General features: G+C 33.3%; 2 protein-coding genes and 5 non-coding genes across 7 annotated transcripts; all 7 read right to left on the bottom strand.

Annotated features, from left to right (window-relative positions):
* Positions 1–3,539: 3,539 nt before the first annotated feature.
* On the bottom strand, positions 3,540–10,086 carry si:ch211-171b20.3. Its single transcript, XM_037756782.1, has 7 exons — positions 9,747–10,086; positions 9,605–9,650; positions 7,780–7,871; positions 6,742–6,880; positions 6,090–6,197; positions 5,934–5,989; positions 3,540–4,294 (listed from the first exon to the last, which is right to left on the bottom strand). The coding sequence occupies exons 1-7, from the start codon at positions 9,943–9,945 to the stop codon at positions 4,155–4,157; spliced, it is 780 nt and encodes a 259-aa protein (XP_037612710.1). The 5' UTR covers positions 9,946–10,086; the 3' UTR covers positions 3,540–4,154.
* A 668-nt stretch (positions 10,087–10,754) lies between these two features.
* rpl7 (ribosomal protein L7) lies at positions 10,755–16,659 on the bottom strand. Its single transcript, XM_037756783.1, has 7 exons — positions 16,561–16,659; positions 15,971–16,070; positions 14,891–15,057; positions 14,201–14,338; positions 12,380–12,489; positions 11,456–11,671; positions 10,755–10,804 (listed from the first exon to the last, which is right to left on the bottom strand). The coding sequence occupies exons 1-6, from the start codon at positions 16,572–16,574 to the stop codon at positions 11,463–11,465; spliced, it is 738 nt and encodes a 245-aa protein (XP_037612711.1). The 5' UTR covers positions 16,575–16,659; the 3' UTR covers positions 10,755–10,804; positions 11,456–11,462.
* LOC119481071 lies at positions 11,314–11,406 on the bottom strand. Its single transcript, XR_005205111.1, has one exon. It is a non-coding gene; the product is annotated as a small nucleolar SNORD12/SNORD106 (small nucleolar RNA).
* LOC119481072 lies at positions 11,976–12,067 on the bottom strand. Its single transcript, XR_005205112.1, has one exon. It is a non-coding gene; the product is annotated as a small nucleolar SNORD12/SNORD106 (small nucleolar RNA).
* On the bottom strand, positions 14,003–14,094 carry LOC119481069. Its single transcript, XR_005205109.1, has one exon. It is a non-coding gene; the product is annotated as a small nucleolar SNORD12/SNORD106 (small nucleolar RNA).
* On the bottom strand, positions 14,412–14,503 carry LOC119481073. Its single transcript, XR_005205113.1, has one exon. It is a non-coding gene; the product is annotated as a small nucleolar SNORD12/SNORD106 (small nucleolar RNA).
* On the bottom strand, positions 15,436–15,527 carry LOC119481070. The gene has a single exon (XR_005205110.1). It is a non-coding gene; the product is annotated as a small nucleolar SNORD12/SNORD106 (small nucleolar RNA).
* Positions 16,660–17,648: the final 989 nt, after the last annotated feature.

Raw genomic sequence — 17,648 nt, forward strand, 5'->3', positions numbered from 1 at the left:
TTCAGATCTTTTTTTTCAGACTTCTTTCAGATCTTTTTTTTTAGACTTTTTTTTCCGAAATTTTTCAAATCTTTTTTTTCGGACATTTTTCAGATCTTTTTTTTCAGACTTTTATTTTCAGAAATTTTTCAGAATTTTTTTTTTCAGACTTTTTTCAGATCTATTTTCCAGACTTTTTTGGGACATTTTTTCAGACTTTTTTTTCGGACATTTTTCAGACTTTTTTTTCGGACTTTTTCTGTCCGAAATTTTTCAAATCTTTTTTTTCAGACTTTTTTTAGATCTTTTTTTTTAGACTTTTTTTGTCCGAAATTTTTCAAATCGTTTTTTTCGGACATTTTTCAGATCTTTTTTTTCAGACTTTTATTTTAAGAAATTTTTCAGAATTTTTTTTCGGACATCTTTTTCAGACATTTCTTTTCAGAATTTTTTTTTCAGACTTTTTTCAGATCTATTTTCCAGACTTTTTTGGGACATTTTTTCAGACTTTTTTTTCGGACTTTTTCTGTCCGAAATTTTTCAAATCTTTTTTTTCAGACTTTTTTTAGATCTTTTTTTTTAGACTTTTTTTGTCCGAAATTTTTCAAATCGTTTTTTTCGGACATTTTTCAGATCTTTTTTTTCAGACTTTTATTTCAGATCTTTTTTTTCAGACTTTTATTTTCAGAAATTTTTCAGATATTTTTTTTTCGGACATTTTTTTCAGACATTTTTCAGATATTTTTTTTCAGAATTTTATTTTCAGAAATTTTTCAGAATTTTTTTTCGGACATCTTTTTCAGACATTTTTCAGATATTTCTTTTCAGAATTTTTTTTTTTAGACTTTTTTCAGATCTATTTTTTAGACTTTTTTTTCGGACATTTATCAGATCTTTTTGTCAGACTTTTATTTCAGATCTTTTTTTTCAGACTTTTATTTTCAGAAATATTTCAGATATTTTTTTTCCAGACATTTTTCTGATATTTTTTTTCAGAATTTTTTTTTTCAGACTTTTTTCAGATCCATTTTTCACACTTTTTTTCCGGACATTTTTTCAGATATTTTTTTCAGACTTTTTTTTCAGACTTTTTCTGTCCGAAATTTTTCAAATCTTTTTTTAGATCTTTTTTTTAGACTTTTTCAAATCTTTTTTTTTGGACATTTTTCAGATATTTTTTTTCAGACTTTTATTTTCAGAAATTTTTCAGATCTTTTTTTTCAGAATTTTTTTTCTGACATCTTTTTCAGACATTTTTCAGATTTTTTTTTCAGAATTTTTTCTTTCAGACTTTTTTCAGATCTATTTTTCAGACTTTTTTCGGACATTTTTTCAGACTTTTTTTCCGGACTTTTTTCAGAATTTTTTTTTCAGACTTTTTTCAGAGCTATTTTTCAGACTTTTTTTGGGACATTTTTTCGGACATTTTTTCAGACTTTTTTTTCGGACATTTTTCAGATATTTTTTTTCAGACTTTTATTTTCAGAAATTTTTCAGATCTTTTTTTTCAGAATTTTTTTTCTGACATCTTTTTCAGACATTTTTCAGATCTTTTTTTTCAGAATTTTTTCTTTCAGACTTTTTTCAGATCTATTTTTCAGACTTTTTTCGGACATTTTTTCAGACTTTTTTTCCGGACTTTTTTCAGAATTTTTTTTTCAGACTTTTTTTCAGAGCTATTTTTCAGACTTTTTTTTGGGACATTTTTTCGGACATTTTTTCAGACTTTTTTTTCGGACTTTTTTCAGATATTTTTTTTCAGACTTTTATTTTCAGAAATTTTTCAGATCTTTTTTTTCAGAATTTTTTTTCGGACATCTTTTTCAGATCTTTTTTTTCAGAATTTTTTTTTCAGAATTTTTTCAGATCTTTTTTTCAGACTTTTTCTGTCCAAAATTTTTCAAATCTTTTTTTTCAGACTTTTTTTAAATCTTTTTTTTTAGACTTTTTTTGTCCGAAATTTTTCAAATCTTTTTTTTCAGACTTTTTTTAGATCTTTTTTTTTTTTTACTTTTATTTTCAGAAATTTTTCAGATCTTTTTTTTCAGAATTTTTTTTTTCAGAAATTTTTCAGATCTTTTTTTTCAGACTTTTTCTGTCCAAAATGTTTCAAATCTTTTTTTTCAGACTTTTGTTAGATCTTTTTTTTTTAGACTTTTTTGTCCAAAATTTTTCAAATCTTTTTTTTCAGACTTTTTTTAGATCTTTTTTTTTTTACTTTTATTTTCAGAAATTTTTCAGATCTTTTTTTTCAGAATTTTTTTTTTCAGAATTTTTTTTTTCAGAAATTTTTCAGATCTTTTTTTTCAGACTTTTTCTGTCCAAAATGTTTCAAATCTTTTTTTTCAGACATTTTTTAGATCTTTTTTTTTTTAGACTTTTTTTGTCCGAAATTTTTCAAATCTTTTTTTTCGGACATTTTTCAGATCTTTTTTTTCAGACTTTTATTTCAGATCTTTTTTTTCAGACTTTTTTTTCGGACATTTTTCAGATATTTTTCTTTTACTTTTTTTTCAGATCTTTTTTTTCAGAATTTTTTCAGATATTCTTTTTCAGAATTTTTTTTTGGACATCTTTTTCAGACATTTTTCAGTTATTTTTTTCAGAATTTTTTCTTTCAGACTTTTTTCAGATCTATTTTTCAGACTTTTTTTTGGGACATTTTTTCAGACTTTTTTTTGGGACATTTTTTCAGACTTTTTTTCGGATATTTTTCAGATCTTTTTTAATTTCATATAAATTAGGTTTAGTGACCATGAATTCCAAAAAAAAGTGTAAAACTCGTGGTAATGAGTTGGAATGAAGTTGGCCAAAAAGGTGTAATACAGAATTGGGTGATAATTTATAATGTATGCTTTAAAAACAGTCAAACCAGACCGGGTCAATTTTGACCCGGGAAGGCAAAAGTTGCATGGGCGACGGGAAGACAACAGGAGGGTTAAAAAGCATACTATACTACGACTTTTTTCGACATACTAGACCATGCCTTTTTTAATTTTTTCGACATACTATACTATGACTTTTTTTCGACATACTATGATTTTTTTTATGACTTTTTTCGACCCACTATCATAATTTCTTTCGACATACTATACTCTGAATTTTTGGGACATACTATAATATGATTGTTTTCGACATACCATACTATGACTTTTTTACACATGTTAAACAAGCACAAATGGTGACTCCAGCTGCTACATCTTCAATTAATAATGTCCTCATTTCTCTAAACAAAAAGACTATGACTGCTGTCTTTGTCAAATACAATGAACAAGAGTATTCAGAGACATGAGCTGCCCGCCATACAGCAACAAAACAATGCATTATGTGGGAAAGTACCACATTCTGGTATCTGGGGGCACAGTTTAGTATCTGTTTTGTAGATATGGAATGCAGATTATGTTTCATTGCAATCTTTCAGGCATTCTGATTACTGCGCTGGTCGATATGTAGCGTATGTGCCAGAAGAATGGGGTTGGAAGCTCCCTTTATCAGCCCTATAGAAGCCAGAGAAGAAAAATTGTGACTCGCAAGAGAGAAAAAGTTCTTAACAAAAGGAGTGACGATAACAAAAATAAATATATTTATTTTCAGGAAGACATTTAACAAGGCACAATAATGGTTTTGCTAAACCATATAATTCGTACAAATATATTCTACTTACTTAACACAGCTTAATTAGTATATAACGGCAATGTTTGAAGGAACACTGTTGTAATGCTGTGTAATGAGATTCAAGCTTGACAGCATCTGCAACAAATGCATGATACAACGAGAAATATGGCAGTATTACAAACAGCCGTTACAAGCCATTGGAAAGATAAAATAAATATCTTTTCATGCAGATGTTAAGTGGGAAACTACCGACAGCTTTGAGTCAGAATAGAAAATATATAATATTCATCAACAGCATGTTTGTAGCAAATGCTGCAATTTACCACAGTAAATACTACATGTACTACATTACTAATAGAGAGGAGCTCAAGTCAGGAATCCCAAAATGTAAAGATCAGCCATGTTAAGCAGGAAACTAATACCACTGAGGACAAACAAGCAGTCAGAAGAAGCCACTGAGATGAGCATGGCGCCCTAAATGTCTTATTTTGTTCAGACGTCATTGGCACAGACTCAAAGGTTTTGATCCTTGACCAGTGTGACTGGGAAGAAGGTGATTGTCAGGATGGAGGTTTTTTAGATTTCCTCATTTTCTTGCGCTTTTCTTGGTTTACCGTCTCACCCTCCAAAGAGGACAGCTCAGTTATCCTGTGGATAAAAGAGCGAGAGGCTCCGACCACTGGGTCTGGATAGAACTGGCCTGTGAAAGATGCAGATGGAAGACACGGAAGAAGAAATATTAGGACGAGATCTATAATATGACATATACTTTGAAAATAAAAAGCATAATATAAGGGGCATTTTCATAATGTTGAGTTCAAGGTTTGGATTTTATCTCTATTTTGTGAGTAGTTTGATGGATAGATTGGATGGCGAGCATTTCTGTTATGGAAACTGCTCAGAAACCCCCTTCATTGTCAATCAAGGAATACATTAGGAAGGCCATGAATGCTATAGGTCTCTAGTTTGTGGTTGTAAAGTTTCATGAGGCTGTGATTATCCTAGAGGTCACATCAGGTCATTTTATACAGTGAGATCAAGTTTTTAAAAAATGGTCTCATTACAATGAAATGGGTACTATGGGGACTTACATTGTCACACATGAATACAGTTGGGCTCATTGGATCCACAAGAGTCTCTAGAGCTTTACAGTCATGCCCAATTTGTGCAATTCCAAAACCGTTTAGGGACCCCAGTATGCAGAAATATTCAAATACACCATTTTAGCATAGACGAAATAACACATTTATACTGCATTAAAAGAAACTGCATGGTTTTTGCCCCAAACTGCATGTGATTATCATAAAGTGGGCATGTCTGTAAAGGGGAGACTCGTGGGTACCCATAGAACCCATTTTCATTCACATATGGTGATTAATGGAGATTTGTCAAGTATTTAATACTCTCACCAACATGGGAGTGGGCAAATATGCTTGCTTTATGCAAATGCATGTATATATTTATTATTGGAAATCAATTAAGAACACAAAACAATGACACATATTGTCCAGAAACCCTCACAGGTACTGCATTTAGCATAAAAACTATGCTCAAATCATAACATGGCAAACTCAAGGCCAACAGGCAACAACAGCTGTCAGTCAGTGTGCTGACTAAAGTGGGCATGTCTGTAAAGGGGAGACTTGTGGGTACCCATAGAACCCATTTTCACTCACATATCTTAAGGTCAGAGGGTCAATGGACCCCTTTGAGAATTGCGATGCCACTTTTTCCTCGCCAAAATTTCATAGCATTATTTAGCATTCTTTCCAAAAAGCTAGCATGGCCAGTATCTTCACTCCAGCTTGAAAACCCTCTACTCAACAACCTCTAAAAGACAGGATTGCATCCGGGCTCACCGGCAGGCCGTCGGAGCAGGGGTTTTAATAAGTTGTATCAATTAGTATAAAGTATAATTGATATTTTCATTGTACGGGACTAAATCAAAATACGTGTAAAATAAAAGAGAAAAGTACCGTCTTTGCACTTTAACATGGGAGCAAACACTCCACCTGACAACACTGAACACTCCCTTTCTCCGTGTGACCCCTTGTACCACTTTATTATTATGAACCACAAAACAAACAAGGTACCCTGGAACTGACAATAACGAGGCGTGGGATCTATGTTTTTTGTTTGAAGAAGGAAAATCCATAAAACTGACGTGTTTGCTGCCAATAAATCAACATCATAAACACCTGTGCAGGTTGAAAGTTGGATTCTCATTGCTACACAGACAGGGGCATTCTGACCTGATGTGTCAAGACCACAAAAAAATACCTGAGCTAACAAGGTACTTAAAGACTTGGCTTCACGGTCTAAGTATCAAAACAACTCACTCTTTTGATTGTCTTTAACATTCAGTAGGTTGTAGGTTGGATAATTCACCTTGGGCCTGCAGAACAGAGGAAAAGCAGAAGAGGCAAAGGTGTGAGGAACAATTGAGAGAACTATTGATTAGCTTGGTCTAATTTAGTTTATAAGGGCAAAAATACCTGCTGAGCTTGCAGTTCTCAACTGGGAAGGTGTTTCTGCCATTGAGGACTAAAGCGGAGGGAAAGAGGATGGCTGGAGTTGTATTCATTTCATATCTTTCAGGGTAGCTGGAAGACAACATTGAGGACGTTATGAACATATGGAACATAGGGCGACACGTATAGCTGTTGGGATAAATCTTTTGCATTTGGTTTGATTACTTTCTGTCAGCATTCGTCCAATTTTATTCATATTTTTTTTTGTTCTCTCAAATTTTATTACAGGGTTGTTACGTGCGAAAGTGAAGGCTGCGTGCCATCAAACTAAACTGTTCCCACAAATGGAGGAGTAATAAATGATTATGATCTCATTGTGCAAAATAATGATTCAATTTTAGCTCTAATCATACGCCCTACATGTTGCCAGAATATTAAAAATGAAAAGCAATCAGCTTGAAATCGTCTGTTTGTGACGGACAAATAATGCGTGTCAAAATATTAATTGTCTGGCTACTTTTTTTCCTCAGTTCATATTCTTGCAATTCTTTTCATTATGTGAGACAGTGACTCGGTGTAATTACTGTAATCTGTGCAGCTGTCTCCAGAAATGTTGTGAAGAGTACATCTACAACTATACAACTACAGGGCTGAGTGACATTAATCCACTGGTTACCCCAGGGTGAAAGGCCGCCCCGCATGGCTGTGGGAAAGCTCCTTGGAGAGGCTGAGGGGATGCAGGTTGCCAGGTCTGTGTACATGGTAGTCTCTTGGCAGCGGAGGAATCACAGTTCTGGTCCTCTCCAACCTCGCACCTCAAAATAATTAGATTTAGCCATTCAGAATAAACATCTCATATAAAGACAATTTTCTAAAAGGATATTTTAAAGCTCCCATATCACACTCATTTTCGTGTTCATACTTTTATTTTGTGTTTCTACTAGAACATGTTTACATGCTGTGATGTTAAAAAAAACACTTTATTTTTCTCATACTGTGTGCCTCAATATACCTGTATTTACCCTCTGTCTGAAACACTCCGTTTTAGTGCATTGCAACGGAATTGCGTTGCTAGGCAACAGCTTGGGTCCTTGTTTACTTTCTGTCAGCTGATGTCATTTACATACACTGCAACAGGATATAAACTGGGACACATTTAGAATGTTTAAGTTTAAAACCATGTAATGGTGTAAATATTGTATATTTGTGACATCACAAATGGACAGAAATCCTAACGGCTTATTTCAAACGCACAATTTCTGAATACGGGCTGTGTGTATTTCTCCGTATATTGAGCATTTTGATAGTTTAACAGTATTTATAAGGCACTTAAACCTGTTTTATAATATAAAAGACCTGAAAATCTCACTTTTTACAATATGGGACCTTTAATAAAAAATGAGATTTATGCAATATGGCAAATATCTTGCTTGCAAAAATACTATTAATTCTGATTGCAAAGTTGTACTCGCGTATCAATGTTACACTTGCAGTCACTGAAATGAGACCTGTGCCTCATTATGTGTGATGACAACTCCACCTACTGGCTGTCAGGTTACAATCCAGGAAAAAAAAACTCACACAACGTGCATCCAATTCAATTATTTTAGGTTGAAAAGTCAATTTATTTCTGAGTGACAATATGCAAAGAAACTTATAAATAAACTCTGAATTGTAATAATATAAGGGGCAATTACTATTCAGCAATACTTACATTGTTTATCAAAAATAAAGTGTCTCCCACTGATGTCCTTTAGGTCATTGTTCTCCATCACCAGTCTGTCATCTTTGGCTGAGTCAGGTGACCTACACATATAGGTTGAAGAAAAAAATGTGAATACCACATAGAACATGACATACAGTATACAATGTGTATTATCCTTGGATTTTTTTATGAAATGTATTACCACTAAAACTATTCATACATATTATTTTTTAAAATATATATATATATATATAAATAATAATTTGCACATATAAGAAAAGATAAATAGTCAATATGATTAAGATAAATATGTAAGTAGTGAATTGGTATTGTGATTAAGTTATATTATAAATAATTAATTGGTATTTTGGATTGATAACAAATTTATATTTTGATAAGGATAATTATACCAGTAATTCACTTATATTTCTGTATGTCACAGATAAAAGGTAATAATTATAGTTAGAATAATTATAAATAATATAGCTAGACAAATTTAGGAAAATTTAATTAGAGTGTATGTATGGCTCAATAAGGAAGCTGGTTAATAATTAATAAATGATTTATGGAGAAGGGGTGGGATTAAATAAGTTTATACTTCTTCTCACTCCTTTTCGAATATGTAAATCAAGTCATCAAGTGTTGACAATTTATTTTTCTTACGCTTTTCATTGTATGTAAATACTACTATTGTTTCTGACTGTCCACTTGATTGTATGATCATTATTTTTCTTTATTTAATTTTTTTGTATTCTACATGTTCAAAATAAATTTTGAAATGAAATATATATATACATACATATATACATGTATACACATGTATATACATACATATATATACACATATATATACATACATATATATATACATACACATATATACATACATACACATATATACATATACATACATACATATATATATATACATACATATATATATATATATATACATGTATATATACACATATATATACATGTATACATGTATATATACACATATATATACATGTATATATATACATATATACATGCATATATACACATATATACATATATACATGTATATATACACATATATACATATACATGTATATATACACATATATATATGTATACATGTATATATACACATATATATACATGTATATATACACATATATACATATATACATGCATATATACACATATATACATATATACATGTATATATACACATATATATATATACATGTATATATACACATATATACATATACACACATATATATATATACATGTATATATACACATATATACATATATACATGTATATATACACATATATATATGTATACATGTATATATACACATATATATATATACATGTATATATACACATATATACATATATACATGCATATATACACATATATACATATATACATGTATATATACACATGTATATATATACATGTATATATACACATATATACATGTATATATACACATATATATATATATACACACATATACATATATACATGTATATATACACATATATACATATATACATGTATATATACACATATATATATATACATGTATATATACATACATATATATACATACATATATATATACATATATATACATATACATACATATACATATATATACATATACATACATATATACATATACATACATATATACATATACACCTATATGTACTAGGCTATATTTGTTTGCATAGCCTACTGTAGAAGACAGGAGCTAACAGGACACTTAGATAATGAAAATGGGGATCTTGACCTCAGCAACCAAGCAGTCAAAATGCTGACACACATCTTACCCTCCAACTATAAAGCCGCTCACCAAGGTTGTCCAGTCCTTGGACTCTACAACAGAGATGCTCAGCATTAACATTAACACACCGTTAAGATAGCATGTAAGTAATGCATGATAATGCAATACATGGAGCTGAGTTTACTCACTGATCAAGGGCTGTATCGCAGGCAGTTTCCTCCTTGTTGTGTGGTTTAGTCTGACACCCGCTAGTCCTCCACCAGCTCCCATCCCGAAGCTCCTGTATGCCGGGTATCTGTTAGCAGCACCAGGGCCGCAATTTGAGCTTCCCTGCGATACTAAAGCCTTCGCGGTTGGTAGCGACGCATTAACCTGGTATGACATCATATTGGAGCTGCCATACAATAAACTGTTTTAAGACATAACCTGGTTTATAGAGCAAATATGCGACACATGGCCCGTTAGAAAAGGCCAAAAGCTTGACATCACAGAGCAGCAATGCTAGGCTGCAGCTCACTGTGTCACTATGGTGACTGTAACCGAGTCACTGCGTCACCATGGAAACAGGCTCATTCCTTACCCAATATTAAAGTTTTAGTACTGATACAGTAGCTTAACTTTTCCTTTAATACCACTTAAATGTTTTTAAATGTCTACTTTCAATGTACAAGGTAAGACAGATATTATATATCTGTGTACATTGTCATCCACTTGTCATTTTAAGGGTCAATATGGGCTCATAATGACCCTTTAGATAAGATAAAATAAGCTAAAATGAACCTTTATTAATTCCAGGAGGGAAATTCAGGTGTCAAAGCAGCAACATCAGCAAACAGAGTGAAACACAGGAGAGGTAAAGGTATACAAAATTATATAAAAAAATAAGATAAAAGATGGGTGAACATAGTGTTTATAGTCCGTCAATAGATAAATGTAGTATATACAATAAATAAATGTAATATGTACATATGTGCAGTCTATAAAGTGGTATATAGGATGTATAGTGTAAAGTGCACCAGTGGTTAGAGTGCAAGATGGTTGCAGATAGTGCATGTTTAAAGTTCTTAAAGTCCTCATAGTTAATTAAAACTGAGTTATAATGGATACCCTCTGCTTATTACCAAGTAACAAAAGATTATATGCATGAGATGACACATTGCTGAATGAAAATGGCACACAATGACAAAAACAAGGTATTTTTTTTTTCTTCCAGGTCTTTATTGTACATTTTGAGTCCTTTGAAAACCTGAAAAAGAAATAAAAAAATATATATAAAAATGGAGAATTTAAACAGGATTAGCAGATACAAAACAATGTGCAATTGATTAGGTTAACAACTAAGTACAATGCTCATTCTATTCTTCTAAAGTGTGGTTATGGGACCTGTATTAGCATAGCAAAGGGACCTTGAATTACATTTTGGACTATAAAAACAGCTGTTACCCTGCACTATATTCAGTTTTAACAGTTTTCTTCATCTCCTTGTATTTTTATATCTGGTATATTTTTTTGTACTACTAACTTTTTACTAACATGTTTTGCTCTATGGAACTGTGATGCTGGAAACTTGAATTTCCCTCGGGATCAATAAAGTCTCTATCTAAACATTTTTATTGTTTGTAACACACTCAACAAGTGACTGATATCTCCATTAAAACATGCATCTCCCAGTCCCATCCATGCCATTGATATTAATGTCACATGTAGAACAAACTTTATGTATATGTAGTAAATGATTTGAAGATTAATGGCCAAGGTGTGGTTTCAGACATAATTGGCTTAATTTCAGCTGGTTTTCATCACAGTCGATAAGATGGGGAAAAAAGATTATGCATCATTAACCACACCTAATGAGCCATTTATGCTTCCTAGACCTGCAATTTCCCCTGGAACTCACCACAACTTTAGTTCATCCTCCTGATCATTCTGTTGATCTGATCCTCCCTGTTGCCAGCGTCTCCACCCTCCACAAAGTGTGTGGTCTTCTTGTTCATGCCACCGCGGGGTGATGACAGCTTGAAGGGCCACAGGAAGTTGTTGGCGGGCTTGAAGTTCTTTCCAACTGTGTAAATCTCATGGATGAGGTCCTCAACACAGATGATGCCGTATTTGCCTGCAGATCAAAAAGCAATGGGCTTAATTAGTTGAACTGCACAAGCGCTGGCACACTCAATTGCTTTTACTTAAAAATGTGAGATGTCACTGGAAGCAAGAGTTAATAACTCAAATATTACCAACATTTCAAATTTCTACAAAGTTATAATCCAAGTTTACGAGACTCTCTTAAAGCTCAACATACATTTTAGCTTGTGACACCAAGTTCCATAAAGGGCTGAACCAAACAAGTCTGATTAGCAAGGGTAAAAGTCTGCTGTCAACTAAAATACACCCTAATGTTCAAGTCACTGCTAGACTGGCATGTGGTTTCAGACTCAACTGGCTTAGTTTTCAGTTTTTTCTCACCATGGTCGATAAGACGGGGAAAAAAGTGTGCATCATTAACCACATGTAGCACTATACCTTAATCTAACTTATGTTGTGATTCCATTTTTGAAACTGTGTGCTTTGTAGAAGCAATAAATAACACTAAATACCATAATACTGCCATGATCAAGACCTTGTCTTATCTATGATCAAGAAGCTCAAATAGAAAGCATACCCCATTTCCAATTATTAGTCCCTCAGAATAAAAAAAGCCAAAGGTTACATGAGGTTTTCTTCTGGAACAATATTCCCCTCATAGATGTACATAGCACAGTATAGACGTGATATGTACAAGTATTATTTTTTAAAAGAAAAAAAAGGTATAAAGTTTCCGTACCGAGGGCCTTCTCCACCAGAGCGTTGTCTGTGAGGGCAATGCGCTGTTTCCTCATCCTGCCATGGCCACGTTTGTAGATGAGCTCACGCACAGACTTCAGGTTGGGGTATCTGGGGGAAACACAGGTCGTAACAGGTTATGAAATGAGCTCAAATAAAATCTGAGCAATGTAGTTCACAACATAGGAAGAGTTGCATATAGGGATCAGAGGTGCTTAAGATTACAACCCTTAGAGAGCATTGTAGCAGCAGTTCTGACTGAACACAGACAACAGATGAGCAACTGCAGATGACAGAGCACCTAGTGACGCATTTATCATGTGTTTCACCTCACAGTGAATGGAAGTGTCACTAACCAGCTATGTTATATGAACTAGATATTTACAGAAATTATGAAGTTACGTGGTATTGGAATCGGCACTCTAATGTATACTGGCGGTATGGGGAGCACATCCATCCAACCAACGCACTCAAACAGATTGGACATAATGGTATAAATCTACAGAGATTAAATTGAGGCTATACAAAAGCAAAGCAACACTGGATTTTTAAGGTTGTACACTGGTGACTGAAAGGTATTCTTGCAAAAAGCAATTTGCACACCTACAGCACTGAAGCTTTGTTTCTTTAATAAGGGTCAGGTAAATCTTCTTTTACAGCACTACTTAGCAGTGTCAAACATCCAGATCAGATACACATTTTTATCTTTTACTCGTTACAAGCCAAGAAAGCTATACTTTTGTGTAGCCATGTCTTTACCTCCTACAATAATTTGACATTGGTCTATTTTATTGTAAATTGTGTAACAGTGCTTATTCCGACATTTTAAGTAGAGCCAACAGCCCTACAACAACAGCATTAAATTGTTATATTATTCTCTAGGGGTTGAGATAAGACTTCTTTTTAAGTTCCCATGAAACAGCTAGCAGACTGCCATTTGATTATGCTTATTTACACATTCCCTGAAAAACAGTAAGCTAGGGAGGGACTTGTCACAGAAATTGATTGCCTTTTACAGAATCCAATAGCGCCGATTGTACGTTACACACCCCGCCAAATTTCAGATTGACAGTAGCTCCACATGGAGGACAGCCATGAGGACTTCTCGCCACCACCATCGCATACGCCAGCGGATTTTACCGGTGAATCGGACAGGGATGAAATAGAGGAAAAAGACGTCCATGAAGAAATTGTTTTTGAAGTTAGGCCATACATGTACGAGCCGAGATCTGAAGCCAGTAGTGCAGATGAATGAACATTTATAGTTTTCCAGGAAATTACTACACATAAAATACCATTAAGACCTATAAACCTATAAAACGCCTTGCCTTTGTTGAGCCAGATACTGGCGTTTAGGTGACGACGCAATACATGTGTGACGATATAACACCATTTTTATTTTATGGGAACTTCAGAGGAGGACAACATAGGAGCATATCAAGGGTGTCATTGTGGCTCATCTCCAATTGGAGAATTGTTACAACAGTCCTTGTTAAAACTTCTCGCCTTTCAAGACATTCACACAACTAGATGTGTTTTAGTTAATCGAAACCAAGAACCTCAGAGCAATCAACTTAATATTTTCTCAGAATACAGCACACTGTGGTACCTATTACTATCATGGAATGTGGTTTCAGACAAAACTGGCTTAGTTTAAGTCAGTATTCACCATGGTCGATAAGATGGGGAAAAAAGTTCAGCATCATCAACCACATTCCAGAGATGAAGCATTTATAGTCACTAGTTAATGTTAATTTCAGTACACAATGACTTGTGTCTCCATCATGAGCTCAACATTAAGTTTTAGTGATAACAGCCTTACCCCCAAGCGATGTAAGGCTCAGCGATCCTGAGCATGTTGATCGAAGCCTTGTTCAGCCTGACGAAAACGCCATTGAAGATCTGGCGCAGACGGAGCAGCTGCAGAACTTTGCGGACCTTGGGGCTGACACCATTGATACTGGAAACCAAACGGAAACAATAATTAGCGTATAGCTTAGCATCAGTATACAGCTTTCTCCTCAATTCAATTGATTGTGGTTTCAGAAATAATTGGCTTATTTTGCATATTTGTATCACCATGGTCGATAAGTCGGGGAAAGAAGTGTTCATCATTAACCACATAACTAACATTTGCACACAGTACAGTACATTTACATGGATTGCTATATTAACCAAATTTTGACATTAATAAATGAAAGTGCCTTCTAAACAGCAGCCCCTACCACTACAAATAGATCAGCTTGAAGCAGTTACTGTAGTACTAACATGCATGCAAAACATGGCCACAGTAGCAACAAGACTGAATACTAGAGGAAACCTGCAGCAACATGGAGAAGGCATTTTCATCAGCATGTGAGCAGGAACACATAGCTGTTAACCAATCCATGTCAACAGTTTGAGCTTCATGTCTTGTTGGAAATCTAGTTACCCATGTAAACGTTAATGAAAAGGTTTATAACTGACAAGCAAGACAATTCTGTCCTTAAGATAGACTCTGGACATTACTCACCCCCTGATCCTGACAACAAAGGCCAGTTTGGGCTCAGCTGGCACATAAAAGTTTCCCACTTTGCGAGCAGTACGGCCCAGACGGATTTCACGCCTGTACATCGTCCTGTACTCCTTGTGGTACTTCTCAGCCCTCTTGTAGATGAGTTTCCTGGTCACCTTGCGGGCCTGAGGGAGGATACATTAAGAATAGATGCTCATTCAGTGCAAGAATTAATGAAGTTACTGAAATAGATTGCTGTATTCATTGATAGTTTTCATTAAGAAAATTATATTACAACCAGCGCAATACATGTGATGATATAACAACTCCTTTTTGATTTTATGGGAACTTTAGAGGACAACATAGGAGCATATCAAGGGTGTCATCATTATGGCTCATCTCCAATTGGAGAATTGTTACAACAGTCTTTGTCAAAACGTCTTGCTTTTCAAGACATTCACACTAAAAGATGTCTTTTAGTTAATCCAAACCAAGAACTTCAGAGCAATCAACTTAATATTTTCTCAGAATACAGCACACTGTAATACCTATTACTATCATGGAATGTGGTTTCAGACAAAACTGGCTTAGTTTCAGTCAGTATTCACCATGGTCGATAAGATGGGGAAAAAAGTTCAGCATCATCAACCACATTCCAGATATGAAGCATTTCTAGTCACTAGTAACTTAATTTCTGCGAATATACTCTACAATAGAATCGCAAAAATATTAATAGACGTTTCTTTTTATTTATTACTTAAAGGCTACATGCCTGTTATTTTTAATGTTCAAATGTTTTAATAAAAGGAGTGTGTGTTGAATTACATGGGATTTTTTGTTTTTTTTACCGTGGTACCTAATTGGTATGGAGAATCGTGTAAATTCACTGGTACTGGTATCAACTACTAGATGTCTGGTACCATCACATCCCTAGTCACAATGTAAACTATGTGGACCCCAGGAAGAATAGCTGCTGCTATGCGAAAGCTAATGGGGATCTCAATAAACTGACATATTGAGACGCACACCAACATATAACGTTAGTCCAATCACTTCGTTGAACAGCCAAACACACAAACACAAGCAATGCAAACTTACCTTCTTCTCAGCCAGCAGCTTCTTGACACGCATGGCCTTCATGGTGGCGAAGGCCTTTCGCCTTTTCAAAAGGCTCTCAGGGACCGCCGGTACTTTTTTTCTGTTGATAAACATACAACAAAACTTTAGGATCACATTGGAGAACATATTCACACTATATCTGGTATCCTCAGAGTTAAACTAAAACGATGAAACATCACCATCACCGCTGCTAGTAGCCTCTAGCGTGCTAACCTGTCATGCACCGGCTCCCATACAGGTTGTACTACTCATTTGAACAACCTGATAACACCATTTAAGCATTAAAACCCACATATTCTAATAGTATAAACAGTTAACTTAGTTTGTAAACACACAAACTACTCCAGGAGTAGCTAGTTTCCGGAGTAGCTAGTTTGGAGACACAGCCATGTTGTACTACTACGACTCCATAAAGTGATCATAACAACAATATTCATCATAAATCCTAAACAATACTACTAGGATTATGATGTATGCAAACTAAACAATCTATCCAGGATGTAAAATTAACACCGATGGCTGTTTTAACAGTGGATGTGCTTAGATTGTAGTACAGAGAGATCACTCACTCTGCGTCCGCCATTGCGTCCACCGAGAAAGAGAAACTTCCTTCTGCGCATGTCCGGGTTAAAGGATCTGTAGGACCCCACCGGGCTGTCCTTCCAGCTGCCTGCCTTATAATGTTTTTTTTTTTTTGCAAGCAAAGCGTTAGCCTGCAGAAGTATTCTAAAACAATGTGAATGTTATCGTATTTTATTTTTTTTTTTTATCAAATGTGGCATCAAGTTTTACAAATTTACTTATCTTTTTGTGTTTTTGGTCCTTTACTTTTTCCTTTTTTCGTTTTTTTTAAATAATTTGTAATAAATTTGTAATAAAATAAACATATATATATATATATATATATATATATATATATATATGTTTCTTTTATGTTTCTATCGAATTGAATTCATTTCATTTCAAAATTTATATTTTTTTTATATATGTGTATATATATATGTATGTTTATATGTGTATATATATGTCTATATATATGTATATGTGTATATGTATGTATATGTGTCTATATGTGTATTTATATGTATATGTGTCTATATATGTATATATATGTATATGTGTATATATATGTATATATATGTATATGTGTATATGTATGTATATGTGTCTATATGTGTATTTATATGTATATGTGTCTATAAATGTATATATATGTGTATATATGTGTATATATATGTATATGTATATATATGTATATGTGTGTATATATATATGTGTGTATATATGTATGTATATATATGTATATATATGTGTATATATATGTATATGTGTATATATATGTATGTATATGTGTCTATATGTGTATTTATATGTATGTGTCTATATATGTATATATGTATATGTGTATATATATGTATATATATGTGTATATATGTGTATATATATGTATATGTGTATATATGTATATGTGTATGTATATATATGTATTTGTGTGTATATATATGTGTATATATATGTATGTGTATATATATATATATATATATATTTCATTTCAAAATTTATTTCGAACATGTAGAATACAAAAAAAAATGAAGGAAAGGATGATCATACCAACAAGTGGACAGTCAGAAACAATAGTAGTATTTACATACAATGA

The sequence above is a fragment of the Sebastes umbrosus genome, chromosome 21 (assembly GCF_015220745.1).
Source record: "Sebastes umbrosus isolate fSebUmb1 chromosome 21, fSebUmb1.pri, whole genome shotgun sequence".
NCBI classification, from domain to species: Eukaryota; Metazoa; Chordata; class Actinopteri; order Perciformes; family Sebastidae; genus Sebastes; species Sebastes umbrosus.

What these genes read in the sequence shown, in the direction of transcription:
- si:ch211-171b20.3 (XM_037756782.1), bottom strand. Translation starts at nt 9,945, where the DNA reads ATGATGTCATACCAGGTTAATGCGTCGCTACCAACCGCGAAGGCTTTA. An exon ending in GGGCGGCCTTTCACCCTGGG is followed by an intron (nt 6,198 to 6,741) that starts GTAACCAGTGGA and finishes GTTGTCTTCCAG; the next exon opens with CTACCCTGAAAGATATGAAA. An exon ending in GAGAACTGCAAGCTCAGCAG is followed by an intron (nt 5,990 to 6,089) that starts GTATTTTTGCCC and finishes TCTGTTCTGCAG; the next exon opens with GCCCAAGGTGAATTATCCAA.
- rpl7 (XM_037756783.1), bottom strand. An exon ending in TTTGTTGTCAGGATCAGGGG is followed by an intron (nt 14,339 to 14,890) that starts GTGAGTAATGTC and finishes TTTGGTTTCCAG; the next exon opens with TATCAATGGTGTCAGCCCCA. An exon ending in TCTGGTGGAGAAGGCCCTCG is followed by an intron (nt 11,672 to 12,379) that starts GTACGGAAACTT and finishes TTTGATCTGCAG; the next exon opens with GCAAATACGGCATCATCTGT.